Source organism: Chiloscyllium plagiosum, unplaced genomic scaffold (genome assembly GCF_037043375.1).
Source record: "Chiloscyllium plagiosum isolate Xiang-an unplaced genomic scaffold, Cpla_swu_hap1 HiC_scaffold_9, whole genome shotgun sequence".
NCBI lineage: Eukaryota > Metazoa > Chordata > Chondrichthyes > Orectolobiformes > Hemiscylliidae > Chiloscyllium > Chiloscyllium plagiosum.
Window position 1 is genome coordinate 91,111,625 of NW_028270147.1, and position 14,948 is coordinate 91,126,572.

The 14,948-nt window shown below is 39.4% G+C and overlaps 1 protein-coding gene across 1 annotated transcript in view; it reads left to right on the forward strand.

The window, feature by feature from the left end:
* atf6 (activating transcription factor 6) overlaps positions 1 to 14,948 on the forward strand; it is a 338,902-nt gene that overhangs the window by 101,570 nt on the left and 222,384 nt on the right. The window contains exon 10 of the mRNA XM_043699998.2: positions 2,675 to 2,815. Within this exon, the coding sequence (XP_043555933.2) occupies positions 2,675 to 2,815 (141 nt within the window). The remainder of the gene's footprint in view (positions 1 to 2,674; positions 2,816 to 14,948) is intronic.

Consider the following 14,948-nt stretch of genomic DNA (forward strand, 5'->3'; position numbering starts at 1 on the left):
ACGTTAATTACTTAGTCGACTTATTGTTGACTATCATATACTTATGATCCTGGGAGACAGTAATGACTGCAGATGCTCGAAGTCAGAGTCAATACATGTGAAGCAGGAAGAGCACAGCAGGTCAGACTGCATCTGAGGAGCAGGAAAGTCAACGTTTCGGGCCAAATCCCTTTGTCAGGACTTGTTCCAGCTTTATATCTATTGACACTACTTATGATCCTTGTTTGAATTCCCAAAATCTCTCTCTATCCTATGAATGCCTTCATTATACTAAAAATCTCACTCAGGTAAATTCTTAGTAATAGAAAAGCAGTTAACTGTTTGTGCTGGGCATGTGAAATTTGAGAAGAGGAAGTTTGGAAATACTTAGCAGTTTAGACAGCAACAGTGAAGAGAGAAGCAGTTCATTTTCAGGTTGATCACCTTTTGTGAGAACTGGGAAAGTTTGGAGATTTAACAGATTGTTCAAGAAGTACAGAATGGATGGAGAAGAGCAAAATAAAAGGACTTTCTTAGGGTGAAAGACATTATTTGACAAAAAGGATCATGATGCAAAATGGAAGGTGTTAGTAATGGGACGAGGAAAGAAACAGAAAATGGGCCAAGAGAACGTTTAAATGGGGATAGCAGAACTTTTACCAATAGCTGCTACCTCGAAAAATTTGGGAGTCGGGATTATAATCTGAAATTATTGAATTTGACATTGATCTTTGAAGTCTGAAGTGTCTGATCAAAAGGTAATGTATTATTCTTTGAGCTTTTTTTGAGCTTATTTTAAGCTTCAGTCGAGCAGTGTAGGAAAGGCTGAGGACACAGTAACAATTGGGTGGAGAATTAAAATCTCAGGTGACTGAAAAGCAAATGCAACCCTTAGCTGCCATTCCTAGTTTCTCTCCTGGCTCGACACAATTGAAGTCCCCTTGGTGACTAAACATCACAGATTAGTTAACCTGGTATTCCAAATGATACATTTTAAAGCTTAATGATCATGATTTTGTAGATATACCTTAAATTAAAAGCTGCAATGAGTAAAATCTTTGTTTTTCCAATGGAGCCACAAACTTTAAGAAGCATTCAACAGTAGAAGAGGGTTAGCGCCTACTGTACCTCATTTCTGCATCACAAATATTAGATTATGAAAGCTTCTTCCACACTGTCCATTGACACTCTGTTCTAAAGAATTGGTTGATCTATTTCAACTGGTGGATTTTCTGAAAGAGAAATTTTCTTTACCGATATGCTTCACCTTCTTTGGAGAAAAGCCAGCTACTGCAGCTTTCTAAATGCCATTGATGTGCTTATGACAATCCTCCCTCTGTCTCTTTTGACAATCTGTCCTAATATCTCCTCCTGTGGCATGTTGTGAGTGCATTGCAACATTTTGGTCTGTTAAAGGTTCTACATAAATGCAAGTTGGTGAGACCAGATAAAAAGCTAGATATTGTGAGTGTGTTTAAGGCCATATCACACAATTTCAAGCAAGTTTCGGGAATTTTTCCCTGTATTTAGTATGTCATGCTGAGCTGAGTTTTGAATAGTCTTGGTAATTAGCAACTTCTATTCCATTGTTCTTGGGAGGACACACTGGTAATGTGAGGTTGATTTTAAATCTGTTGAACTATTTGGTTATTAAAAGGTCTTTAAAATCATTTGCTATTTATTTGCTGCCATTGAGAATAAATTTGTTGCGAAAATGATGTCAAGAATGACTAACACTCAGTCAAGATTAATAAGCGGTTCTTAAGTTGGATGTTGCAACAAAATTCAAGTGGACTGCTGCAGTTTTTGTTTGGGATGTCACATTGCAGATTTTGTAATCCCATGATACTGTGATTCTAAATGGAGTTAGGATCGGTGTCAGAGATGAATCTGTGAATAGAAAAGCTTCCCACACTATTTTGGCATCATGTCAGCTGATAAGTGTTAAGCCGTTTCACTTCACAATGCAACTTCTTAAATAATTGTCAGAAATCCTGTTGCAACTTTATTCTGTCTTTAATCTTCATGAAGGCTAACTCTGACAAGCCGATCATTTTTACATTGACATTTTATTGACACTTGGACATTGGCAGTGACAATGCTAAATATTCTTTTTACTAATTATTCGAGACCTATCTCCCCCTTTGATTTGAAATCAATGTTTGAAGAAGGCTAAAATTTGTTGCAGAGTGAAAACTTTCATGCCGTGTAATTGACTCACTGTAATAACTGCTCTTCCAATAATTGGACTTGGATTCAAAATAATTATCTTTGATTTTATTGTTGTGATTTTAACTGATTTTTCTAAAAAATAGAACTCAACAGAACAAAATTGACATTAATTTTGCACTGGATAATCTCATTTGGCCAAGTCTGCAGGACGGAAGATGCAGGGTGGAGTTGTTTCTGGTGGAGATCTAATAGTGAGGTTTAAGGATCCACTTACTTTGTGAAAGTAGTAATATTGTATCTGCGGTAGTGATGAACTTTATAAGGAAAGTGTTTGACCCTGATAGTAAGTGAAAAAAATTGGCAAAATATTTAATTCCACAAAACTCCTATCTCTCATTTGAGTGAATCGTTAATTGAAGAGAAATTTTCAGAATAGAATGTTTTCAAAAATGCTAACAAGGTATGATACATATAAATATGGTCAATCTGTGGCAAAAGTAATTGTTTCTGTGTTCTTGTTAAGCATTTGGGAGAAGCATTCTGGTGCACTTCAGTCCAGTGGCAGTCCTGCTACTCACAGTAGACATCTTTTGGGATTTTCTGATGAAAACCGAGCCGGAAGCTTTCAGGAAAGAACTGAAAAGTTTACAGAGGAGAACTACAGGTAACTTTGTCCATTGACAACATGCACCGCAGGATGTTGGGATCTGAAACAAAATTGTTGGAGAAATTCAACAGGTCTGACAGCATCTGTTTCGAACCTGTAACGCTTCTCCAGAACTGTAACACATGAGAATATGCATGCTCAATTTCATATTGAAAAATTCAACAGACATTTTATTATGTATAACCATTACATTGCTCAGATATTTAACTGTCTGGGCTGATACTAACTTACAACAGAGGAACTTGCTTTCAGCAGCATGTCATACCTCAGATCACTTGAACTAAGTTGAAGTTGGATAAGATATTTATATGAGGCAAAAACAATGACTGCAGATGCTGGAAACCAGATTTTGGATTAGTGGTTCTGGAAGAGCACAGCAGTTCAGGCAGCATCCAAGGAGCTTCGAAATCGACGTTTCGGGCAAAGGCCCTTCATCAGGAATAAACGCAGTGAGCCTGAAGCGTGGAGAGATAAGCTAGAGTCTAGCTTATCTCTCCACGCTTCAGGCTCTCTGCCTTTATTCCTGATGAAGGGCTTTTGCCCGAAACGTCGATTTCGAAGCTCCTTGGATGCTGCCTGAACTGCTATGCTCTTCCAGCACCACTAATCCAGAATAAGATATTTATATACTAAGGTCAAAGACTACTATGTGATGATGGTATCATGAGCATGTGTCTCAAAAACATATTGACACAGTAACTGAGAGATGTAAGACAACAAACAATATCCCAACGTGCTTCAAAAGGGAGTAAGCATTAGTATGAGCTTATGTGGAACAGTTAAAAGAATTGACCAAAAGTATCGGGTAACTATATAACTCTGTAACTATTCTATCTTTTCTTCGATTCTACTGTGATATCTTTGCCATCTGTTCACGCTCGCAGAGCCTGATCTTCTGCCTTATCAAGCCCCTTACCCTCCACCACCAGAGCAATTGCACGTAAACATAAAATGCAGCAAAATTATGAGAAAAACAACTGATGGAAACAAACAGTAGATGTTTGTAAACCAAAACTAAAGTCAACAGCCCAATAGGCTGGGCAGGCATGGATCGAGCTGCTTTCCACCCTGTCTCCAGTTCACTATTGTCTGTGGGTGCTGCAGCAGTTTCGATGTGGTCTTGGTTCATCTTTGAGAGTCTGGAGTTCTCCAAAAAAGAACAAACAAGCTATTATTTGTTTTTGAAACCAGACCTGAAAGTTAATTGCGGGTTGATTCTTGTTTAAAAAGTGTTTCACGGACCTTTGACTCCGGAAACCATAAAGTATAGGGACATGAATAGACCATTTGTCCCATCAAGTCAGCTCAACCATTCATAGAGTCATAGAGATATACAGCACGGAAACAGACCCTTTGGTCCAACCCGTCCATCCCAACCCAATCTAGTCCCACCTGCCAGCACCCAGCCCAAATCCCTCCAAACCCTTCCTATTCATACACTCATCCAAATGCCTCTTAAATGTTGCAATTGTACCAGCCTCCACCACATCCTCTGGCAGCTCATTCCATACACGTATCACCCTCTGCGTGAAAATGTTGCGCCTCAGGTCCCTTTTATGTCTTTCCCCTCTCACCCTAAACCTATGCCCTCTAGTTCTGGAATCCCTGACCCCAGGGAAAAGACTTTGCCTATTTATCCTATCCATGCCCCTCATAATTTTGTAAACCTCGAGAAGGTCACCCCTCAGCCTCTGACGCTCCAGGGAAAACAGCCCCAGCCTGTTCAGCCTCTCCCTGTAGCTCAGATCCTCCAACCATGGCAACATCCTTGTAAATCTTTTCTGAATCCTTTCAAGTTTCACAACATCTTTCCGATAGGAAGGAGACCCGAATTGCACGCAACGTTCCAACAGTGACCTAACCAATGTCCTGTAAAGCCATAACGTGACCTCCCAACTCCTGTACTCAATACTCTGACCAATAAAGGGAAGCATACCAAACGCCGCCTTCACTATCCTATCTACCTGCGACTCCACTTTGAAGGAGCTATGAACCTGCACTCCAAGGTCTCTTTGTTCAGCAACACTCCCTAGAACCTTACCATTAAGTGTATAAGTCCTGCTAAGATTTGCTTTCCCAAAATGAAACACCTCGCATTTATCTAAATTAAACTCCATCTGCCACTTCTCAGCCCATTGGCCCATCTGGTCCAGATCCTGTTGTAATCTGAGATAACCCTCTTCACTGTCCACTACACCTCCAATTTTGGTGTCATCTGCAAACTTACGAACTGTACCTCTTATGCTCGCATCCAAATCATTTATGTAAATGACAAAAAGTTGAGGGCCCAGCACCGATCCTTGTGGCACTCCACTGGTCACAGGCCTCCAGTCTGAAAAACAACTCTCCACCATCACCCTCTGTCTTCTATCTTTGAGCCAGTTCTGTATCCAAATGGCTAGTTCTCCCTGTATTCCATGAGATCTAACCTTGCTAATCAGTCTCCAATGGGGGACCTTGTCGAATGCCTTGCTGAAGTCCATATAGATCACATCTTCTGCTCTGCCCTCATCAATCTTCTTTGTTACTTCATCAAAAAACTCAATCAAGTTTGTGAGACATGATTTCCCACGCTCAAAGCCATGTTGACTATCCCGAATCAGTCCTTGCCTTTCCAAATACATGTACATCCTGTCCCTCAGGATTCCCTCCAACAACTTGCCCACCACCGAGGTCAGGCTCACAGGTCTATAGTTCCCTGGCTTGCCTTTACCACCCTTCTTAAACAGTGGCACCACATTTGCCAACCTCCAGTCTTCCAACACCTCACCTGTGACTATCGATGATACAAATATCCCAGCAAGAGGCTCCGCAATCACTTCTCTAGCTTCCCACAGAGTTCCAGGGTATACCTGATCAGGTCCTGAGGATTTATCCACCTTTATGCATTTCAAGACATCCAGCACTTCCTCCTTTGTAATCTGGACATTTTGCAAGCTGTCACCATCTATTTCCCTACAGTGTATATCTTCCATATCCTTTTCCACAGTAAATACTGATGCAAAATATTCATTTAGTGTCGCCCCCATTTTCTGTGGCTCCACACAAAGGCCGCCTTGCTGATCTTTGAGGGGCCCTATTCTCTCCCTAGTTACCCTTTTGTCCTTAATATATTTGTAAAAACCCTTTGGATTCTCCTTAATTCTATTTGCCAAAGCTATCTCATGTCCCCGTTTTGCCCTCCTGATTTCCTTCATAAGTATACTCCTACTTCCTTTATCCTCTTTTAAGGATTCACTCGATCTATCCTGTCTATACCTGACATATGCTTCCTTTTTCTTAACCAAACCCTCAATTTCTTTAGTCATCCAGCATTCCCTATACCTACCAGCCTTCCCTTTCACCCTGACAGGAATATACTTTCTCTGGATTCTTGTTATCTCATTTCTGAAGGCTTCCCATTTTCCAGCCATCCCTTTACCTGCAAACATCTGCCTCCAATCAGCTTTCAAAAGTTCTTGCCTAATACCGTCAAAATTGGCCTTTCTCCAATTTAGAACTTCAACTTTTAGATCTGGTCTGTCCTTTTCCATCACAATGTTAAAACGCGTTTCTGAACCCCATTCTCCTACCTTCTTCCTGCAACCCTTGATCCCCTTCCTAATCAAGAACCTATCTATCTCTGCCTTAAAGGCACTCAATGACTTGGCCTCACCATCCTTCTGTGGTAATGAGTTTCACAGATTCACAAGCCCCTTGCTAAAGAAATTCCTCGTCATCTCAGTTCTAAAGGTTCTTCTCTTCATTTGGAAACTGTGCCTTTGGGTCCTAGACCTTCCTACATCTTATCCATGTCCACTTTTTCCAGGCCTCTCTGTATTCTGTAAGTTTCAATCAGATCCCCCCTCATTTTTCTCAACTCCATCAAGTACAGACCCAGAATCCTTAATGCTAGTCATATGACAAGCTCTTCATCCCCAGGATCATTCTAGTAAACGTCCTCAAGAACCCCTCCAAGGCCTGCTCATCCTGCTTTGGATATGAAGACTCAAAACTGCTCATGGCATTCCAAATGTGGTCTGACCAGACCCTTATACTGATGTTCATTCTTTGTTTTAATTTGACTGTGTTGCAAATACAGGGACAAGGAAGCTGATCTGATTGGCCTTTCTGGCTCGGTCTTAATAGAACTCTGCTGAGTACAAGATAAAACTATTCAACCTCTCCTGATAAGATCTCTCCAAACCCAGAATCAGCCTTGTGCAGGTGGACTGAAGCGGTTCAAATAGACAGCTCACTACCACTTTCTCAAGGGCAACCAGGAATAGGTAATAAATACTAGCGACACCCACATCCCACAATGAATTTTGTAAAAATTCTCTGGACCGCCTCCAGTGTCGGTATATTTCCTTAGGTAAAGTAACCAGAATTATTCACAGTATTCCAGGTGTGGTCTGATTAGTGCCTTGTATAATTTTAGCAAGACCTCTAAATTTTTGACAGTATTCCCTTTGAAATTTTAGATTAGATTACTTACAGTGTGGAAACAGGCCCTTCAGCCCAACAAGTCCACACCGACCTGCCGAAGCACAACCCACCCAGACCCATTTCCCTACATTTACCCCTTCACCTAACACTACGGGCAATTTAACTTGGCCAATTCACCTAACCTGCACATTTTTGGATTGTGGGAGGAAACCGGAGCACACGGAGGAAACCCACGCAGACACGGGGAGAACGTGCAAACTCCACACAAAGAGTCGCCTGAGGCGGGAATTGAACCCGGGTCTCTGGCGCTGTGAGGCAGCAGTGCTAACCACTTGCCACCGTGCCGCCCTCAAGCTCATTTTCCTTGAACTTGGATGCTAGGTTTTTGTAATTCATGCATGAGGACCCTCAAATCCCTCTGTGCTGCAGATTTCTGCAGCCTCCCTCCATTAAACAATATTCAGCTCCTCTATTCTTTCCTGCCAAAGTACATAATCACACATTTTCCCACATTATATTTTTTCTGTCAAATTTTGGTTACTCAGTTAACTCATTTCAGTTTACTTGCGCTTGTCCCAATCATTTGTTTGAAAACCCTTGATCAATGACTACAGGACAGATATTCAAGGTGTTGGGTGTGTCATCTTCATCTTGTACGTCACTTTAACTCAAGGTCATATTTTAGTATACCTCCTGATTGGAGCCACATGTTAGCCTTTACTGAAGACTTTGTATTAATAAGAAGTATGAGACTCGATATCTAGTTAAAGGCAAGCAGTTTTCGCTGTTTTCATGTCATGCATGATATATCAAGACTTTTGGCCTTCCTAACTGCCAACAGTGATAGGGCTTGAAAAGTCCTATAGTGGTTGTTAAGCACTTTGAGATTTCTAGTGGTCATAACGAGTGCTAAATAAATGCAAGATCTTTAACTGATCTGTGTTCACTTACTTTCTTGGGAAATATAAATGACCAATTTGCTAATTTTAGTTTCTTTGTGTTGGTGTCAAAGGATTGTTTGTGCCATTGGTTCATGCAGCAATGCTCTTGTGAAATTAGTCACAACCTAGGATATGATTGGAATTTCCTCAATCTGTTGTCTTGATGAAGGAAACTGATTGACAGTTGGCTAGTTGCTGGCTGTATGTAACCTGTCCATCAGGAGCCAATGGCACAGCCTCAACATCAAAGCGCTCCTGTAAGGGACTGCTTGTTATTCCTTTTGGACTAAAAACTGGAACAGAAGTCAGAAACTGCTACATTGCTGAAATACCAGGAGAGTTTTGGAGAATTTTACTTGAAATTTAGCTGTACAAGATCCATGTTACTTTTGAAGCCAGTGAGGTTGTTCAATAACTGAGCCAGAGTGGTGCCAGGAGTCTTCGAATTGAGGCAGAACTGCCTGATGACAACCCTCCGATTGGTCAAGTTGCTGCAGATTAGTGGGAGTAGTGCAGTGAGGAGCATCCAGAGACAGCAAGCAGGAAACACCTTTTTCCCTCACCCCTTGTGAATGAAAAGACAAAAATGCCCAGACACTTGAACAAAACCATTCTAATACAAGAAAAGACCTGTGACCACCAGATCATCTGTTGAATTGTAGAAAAACCATTGCTGTACAGATAACAGTATATCATAATTCTAACATTGAAAGGGTAATGAGAGATAACTGAACCTGTTTTTGTGATCTGAACTTGAGCTTCAGAATGTTGTTATTCCTGTCCAACATTATTCCACCCATAACATAGTATGGTGTGGGGAGAGAGTGGGAATTTGGCATTGAAATGAAAATCATCCATGATCAAATTGAATGATGGAGCAGACTTGACAGTCTGAATGTTTTACATCATGTCCTAATTACAATATTTCTATACTTTCAGTGTTCTCTTTATGTTCTTCAATTATATCTGCTATTTTTAGAATATTAACAATATAGACTGATCGGATTTGACAGCGCTAATGTGTTAATAACTCAAGTATCAAATGAGGTGCTAAAATTTAATTAATATACAAAACAACAGATGGTGAGGAAATGTGTCAGCATTGGAACTTCAACTTGCAACCAATCGCACATTATTTATCAGATGTTGCAGCATCTGATGCTGTTTTAGAACTTGGATTTTGTCAATCTTCACCAATTCATGACTGGAATAGCTTCTGAATCTCTAACGCAAATGAACCTAGTAATCATTCCCACAGATTGCAGTTGTTTATGGTAATGGGCTTGGATTCAAACTCCAATTCGGATCCTTTCCCATGGATTGTTCAAATGGGCATTATGTATGGCTTAGTCTGCACACTGTTGAGTAGTTTGTTTATCCTTAAAAGTATCATGCCTGAGCCCAATCTTTCATTACAAAGTGAAACTGATTCTTTCTCATATCGAAGTTTGCCTTCCTTATTTTTCATGTCCATGATCGCAATCCCAGTTTTAGCTGTTTTATTTGGAGTTTACTAGTCGTCTTTTTTCCCCTACTAGTCCCAAAAATTCTACATAATTTTTTTTTCCGTTTCATAAGAAGCCCATAAATATGTCGCTTTTCCCCTTAATGTGCTGTATTTGATCAGATAAAAATGTGACTTATGCTTGTGCTGAAAATGAGGTTATGTGGATAATAATTAGGTACAAGTTTGATGGTGGGCCTATTTCAGAATCAATCACTGCAGAGGCTGAGTTTGAGTTTGCAAAGCAGAAAACAAATAAACTGTCTTTTATTGGCAGTAACTGACCTTCCTCTGTCCTGTAGTCAATTGAAACGTCAATCTGCTTATTAGACTTTCGATATGATTTTGAAGGAGCAAATCTTTTATAGAAGCCAGTTGTTTCAATTTATATGAATCATAGAATGGTTACAGAACAGAGGAAACCATTTGACCCATCATTTCTATGCTGACTGTCTGAGAAACTATCCTTTGACCCTGCATATAATCTTTTCGGATAATGTAATTTCCTCTTGAAAGCATTGTCCAACACACTGTAAGCTGATACATTCCACATCGTTACTTCCAATGTATGAAATATTTTATCCTCTGGTTATTGTTGCTTCTTTTCCCAAATAACCTCAGCCTCTGGTTCTCAATCTTTGCACCGGTAGGAACAGTATCTTACTGCCTGCTCTGTCCAGCTCTTTCATGATTTTGAATACAAAATCTAATCAAAGCAAGAAAACTAGCTGCATTGAACAACGCACTGCTCAGACCGAATTTGTGTTTTTTCATACTGTAATGATTTGTATCCAGTGTGAAAACTGATGGATAATCTTTCTCCTTTGCACTGTTCTTAAAATATAGAGACAAAATCTCCAGAGCAGCAGGCTCCCCCGAACTTGGTGTGAAACCAGTGTACAATTTTTTCAAAGTTTAGAAAGTCTTGAGACATGATTTTTGCAAACTCTTGGGAATAGCAATCCTTCTGTCTGATCAAACAGCCAACCCATAAAGCTTGAGAAACTTGGAATAGCTGACTATATTGAGCTCTTTTATTAGAAAAACAAAAAAAAGCTATTAATGTTTCAAAATGAAATTTAGCCTTAAGCTTTCAACTTTGGAGCCAACATGTCTTCACATTTTTAATCTCTATATTTCATCCAAATTTAGGATGCACTGAATCTTAGTTGAAATTGTGGTAACAGCAGACAACATTACTGGTTTTCAGTTTCTCCAAGGATGAATATTTTTAAATCTTCACTCACTTTATTTCTCCAATAACTTTGGCATCATTTTCCACAAGCTGCATGTTTGAGCTATCTTGATTTGTGGCAATTTTTTTTCACAGCCCTGCCAAACATTTGCAACTCTGCTAATTGTAATTTTTTTTGGAATTTGGCTTTTTTTAAAATCACTGAACCGCCAAGAATTCTTTAAGTAACTCTTGTTCTTTTTTTTATTTTGTGAAGTCCAAGGTGTTTGTATGTTCAGACTTCAGAGTGGATTCTTAAACTTTAAATAGGCTTAACTATTATTATTATTGTTGTGCTCTTCCAGTTGAATCGTGGATACTGAATTGTGCCCTTGTATTATCTTAATTTATGTACCTTTGGTAATACAATGCTATGTTTGATTGTTTTATTTTATCATCATTAGATTGTGACTGGCAATCAGGAAATTAACTTGGTTTCTTTCAATAATGAGATCAGCAGAGCTATTGAGGTGTAGAGGTAGTGTCCCTATCTCTGAAGCAAGAGGCCCAAGTTCAAGACCCACGTGGTCTGGAAGTGTATGATGACATCTCTGATCAGATTGATTGATTGATTAGAAACTATACATTTAAAAATGTCAGCAGCAAAATTGTGCCATTGATTAGAAAATGAATGGTTTGTTCCATTTGTCAAGATTATGCTCCTATCTTCTTGGGGAGTCACTGTAGATTTCTCGTACATTCTTTTTACCGTAGATTGATACATGTATGAAGACTAGCCTGCATTTGCTATTCTGCAAATGTTATATTATTCCCAAGTGGGAAAAACTCTGAGCTTGTTTTTGCTGCTTAACTTGATGATTTTGCAAGTTTAGAAAGCTACAAAGTTGCCTTTTGTTTAAGATCTGCTTCTGAGAAACAGACATCGCTCAATTATTGGAGATATTTCATTTCAGAATTTTTGATTTCTTTCAAAAAGCATTTGGAAAAAATGTTTTTCAAATTTAAACAAATGTATTTAAAGGAGCTTTGTTAATGAAGTCACCAAGATGAAATGTCATGAGTTAGGCTTATGAGTTGCTTTCCCCGAAGACTTTGAAATAATTAACAGTCAACCTGTTTTAGTCATAATATAAATAATTCCACTCTCTGCGTTGGGAGATCCCTGGTCCTGAGCCTATGACAGGGATAGGCTGATAGAAGACCTTCCCTTGAGTTATGAATGTGGTTCAATCTGGGGAAGAGAAAAGCAGGCAGAAGCAAACATGTTGTTGCGATAGAGGTGTATGGTTAAATTATGACATCATTCAGAGGAAAGAAATTCAGGAAAATTGCTGAAATTTATTTTAGAACGAGCAAGCAAGCAAGAAATTGAGCATGGTGTGGACATGATAAGAACTAAATGCAGCAAAGACCAGAGGCTAACTTGGGAATTTGGTGCAAGTGGAATATCTCTGGTAAGATTTTCTTGAGCTTTAATTTAGATGATCACTGATTGTACCAGAAAGTTAACTTCGCAGTTGCAACTTGGGTGTGAGTTGCCCACTCTGTAAAAGCAGATAAATTTTGCAACAGCCCAGAATGGAGATGACTAAGTGCAGTCGAGAATTATTGTGAAGTTTGGCACACGTATTGAAGGAGATGCTGCTTGTAATACTTCTTTTCAACCTTCAGCATCTGGTGAGTGTTCATTAGGATTAACCGGGTGAGCAGATATGTAATTGGTTGATGGGTTAGAAGGTTTTATCTCCCCAAGCTAGGTAGTTTAACTAGTTAAGCTACCTAGCAACTATTTAGCTATGTTGGATGATATTTTTAGCCTTGAAGCGTAATTAGTTAAATAAAAGGCAATGAAGAAGCAAGGTCAGTGAAATGTTCCAGCTATAGCACATGACAGTTGGTGAATCAGTGTGATCTACAGTAATGACATCTGCCAGATGTGTCTGCGGCTAATGGAACTTCTGCTCAGAGATGATGAACTGGAATCTGAGCTGTGAACTCTGTGTTCCATCAGGAAGGGGGAATGTTACCTTTACACTTGATGCCAGAGGTCAGTAGATCCCACAATGGAAAATGAGGAAGGATAACCCTGATCATAAACAATGACTAATGGAGATTAGTGAGAAAGTATCTTGAACCAAAACAAAAGAAAGCAGAATCGATATATCTGAGGCTAGAACTTGAGAATCAGAAAATGTTGATGACAGTAGCGGATAAAAATTATTTGGAACAGATAAAAAGCAATGTAGTGGTTGTGGGGCACTAGAATCTTCACATAGATGGGACCAGTTAAATTGGCAAGACTCTTCTGGAAGATGAGCTTGTAAATACTTTGGTGACAGTTTCTTGAAGCAGTATACTTTATAAGAAATTAGAGATAAAGCAAATTTTGGTGCATTATGTCTCAGATGAGGGAAGAAGTTGAGAGGGATGGTAACCTGTGTCCCTGAAGGAATTGAACCCACATTTTTAGTGTTACTCTGCATTGCAAACCAGCTATTGAACCGACTGAGTTAACCATGACAGTTAGTTTTTATTCTAAGAGATTAGAGTACATGAATAAAGAAGTCTTGCTGTAGTTGTTTGGGCTTGGGTGAAATCACACATGGAGTACTGTACACAATTTTTCTATCCACATTTCATTGACATTGGAGGCTCACTAGGTTTTGTTTCTGGGATAACGATGTTATCCCATGATGAGAGTTTGAGTAAACTGGGTCTATATTCGCTGGAATTCTGAAGAATGAGTAGTGATTTCATTGAAAACACTAAAGATTTTGAATGGGTTTAATAGGATGAAGATTGAGTAGCTGTTTCGTCTCGAACATGGTTGCACAGTTTCAAGCAAAAGGCTTATTTAGGACTGCAATGAGGAGAAATGTCTTCACTTAAATCATTGTACAGCCTTTAGTGAGTTGTGAATGCACTGCCATTGAATATATGTAAGATTCAGAGAGACTTTTGATCACCTGGAGACCCAGATATATGGAGAGTGCGTAGAAAGTCGAGTTGAAGCCCAAAATAAGCCATGATCAAACTGATGAGACAGGCTTGACTGGCCATAAAATGTTCTTGTTCTCCTATTTCTTATGTTTCTCGACACCATCACTCATTGGACATGGAGTTCGAAATTTCATTTGCAGTTTGAAGGGATACAATCCATGTAGACTCTAACGCTTTACACACTGTCTCCTGATTTGACTTTGTGCCCATAGAAGAAACCCAGCTGTGGATCTGGAGGAAGAAGGAGTGGGTTGCTTTTCTATTCAACATCTCTCAGCCAATCAAGGACATACACAGATTGAAATTCCCCCCACTATTATAATATCCAACTCTCTGCTTGCCTTTCCTAGAGATTGGAGATGTACCTCCTGTTTCCCCCAAAGATATTTTGTGATTCAGTCTTTGCTGATGCCTTGAAGTTGAGGCAGGTCAAAGGCTGGTCCTGGTGTGACTGATTCGCTCTCCCACTGACTACCTTCTGGCCATACCACACTGAGGACCATCTTAACTTTGAAGGGCTGTGGGTTTGGAGTTGAACGGAGTTAGAATTATTGAGTTTTTTTGTGAGAGGGTAGATCCTGATTCAGTTGTTATACTGCTGAAAAATATTTTCTTAAGTTGGGTATTTCTGAATTAGAAGCAGGTGGATTTTTATTGACATAGTTATTGCTTTCCTGGAGAGCTAGTTTGGACATGATGGGCCAAGTGACCTTCTGTTATAATTCTGTGATCCTATGATCTTTTGATGTGAGGAATCAAAATGTTACCGAGATGATGCATTAATTCACAAAGACAAATAGCGGTTCAGTTAAGTTTAATTGTACCCATAACATTAACCTTCGGTAAAATGAAGCAGGTTGGCGATTAGTATGTGAACTCATCTTGGCAAGTGAATAGAAAGGGGAACTATAAAAGATTATAACACAGGAAGATAAATTGCAGATTGCAAGGACATACGCTGATTGAACAGATGCTATATTTCAAGATACAAGATAATTAGAACATATGCAGATATGATTTGCATTAACAATATTCAATATTCAACAGTGTTGGTTAGGGGAG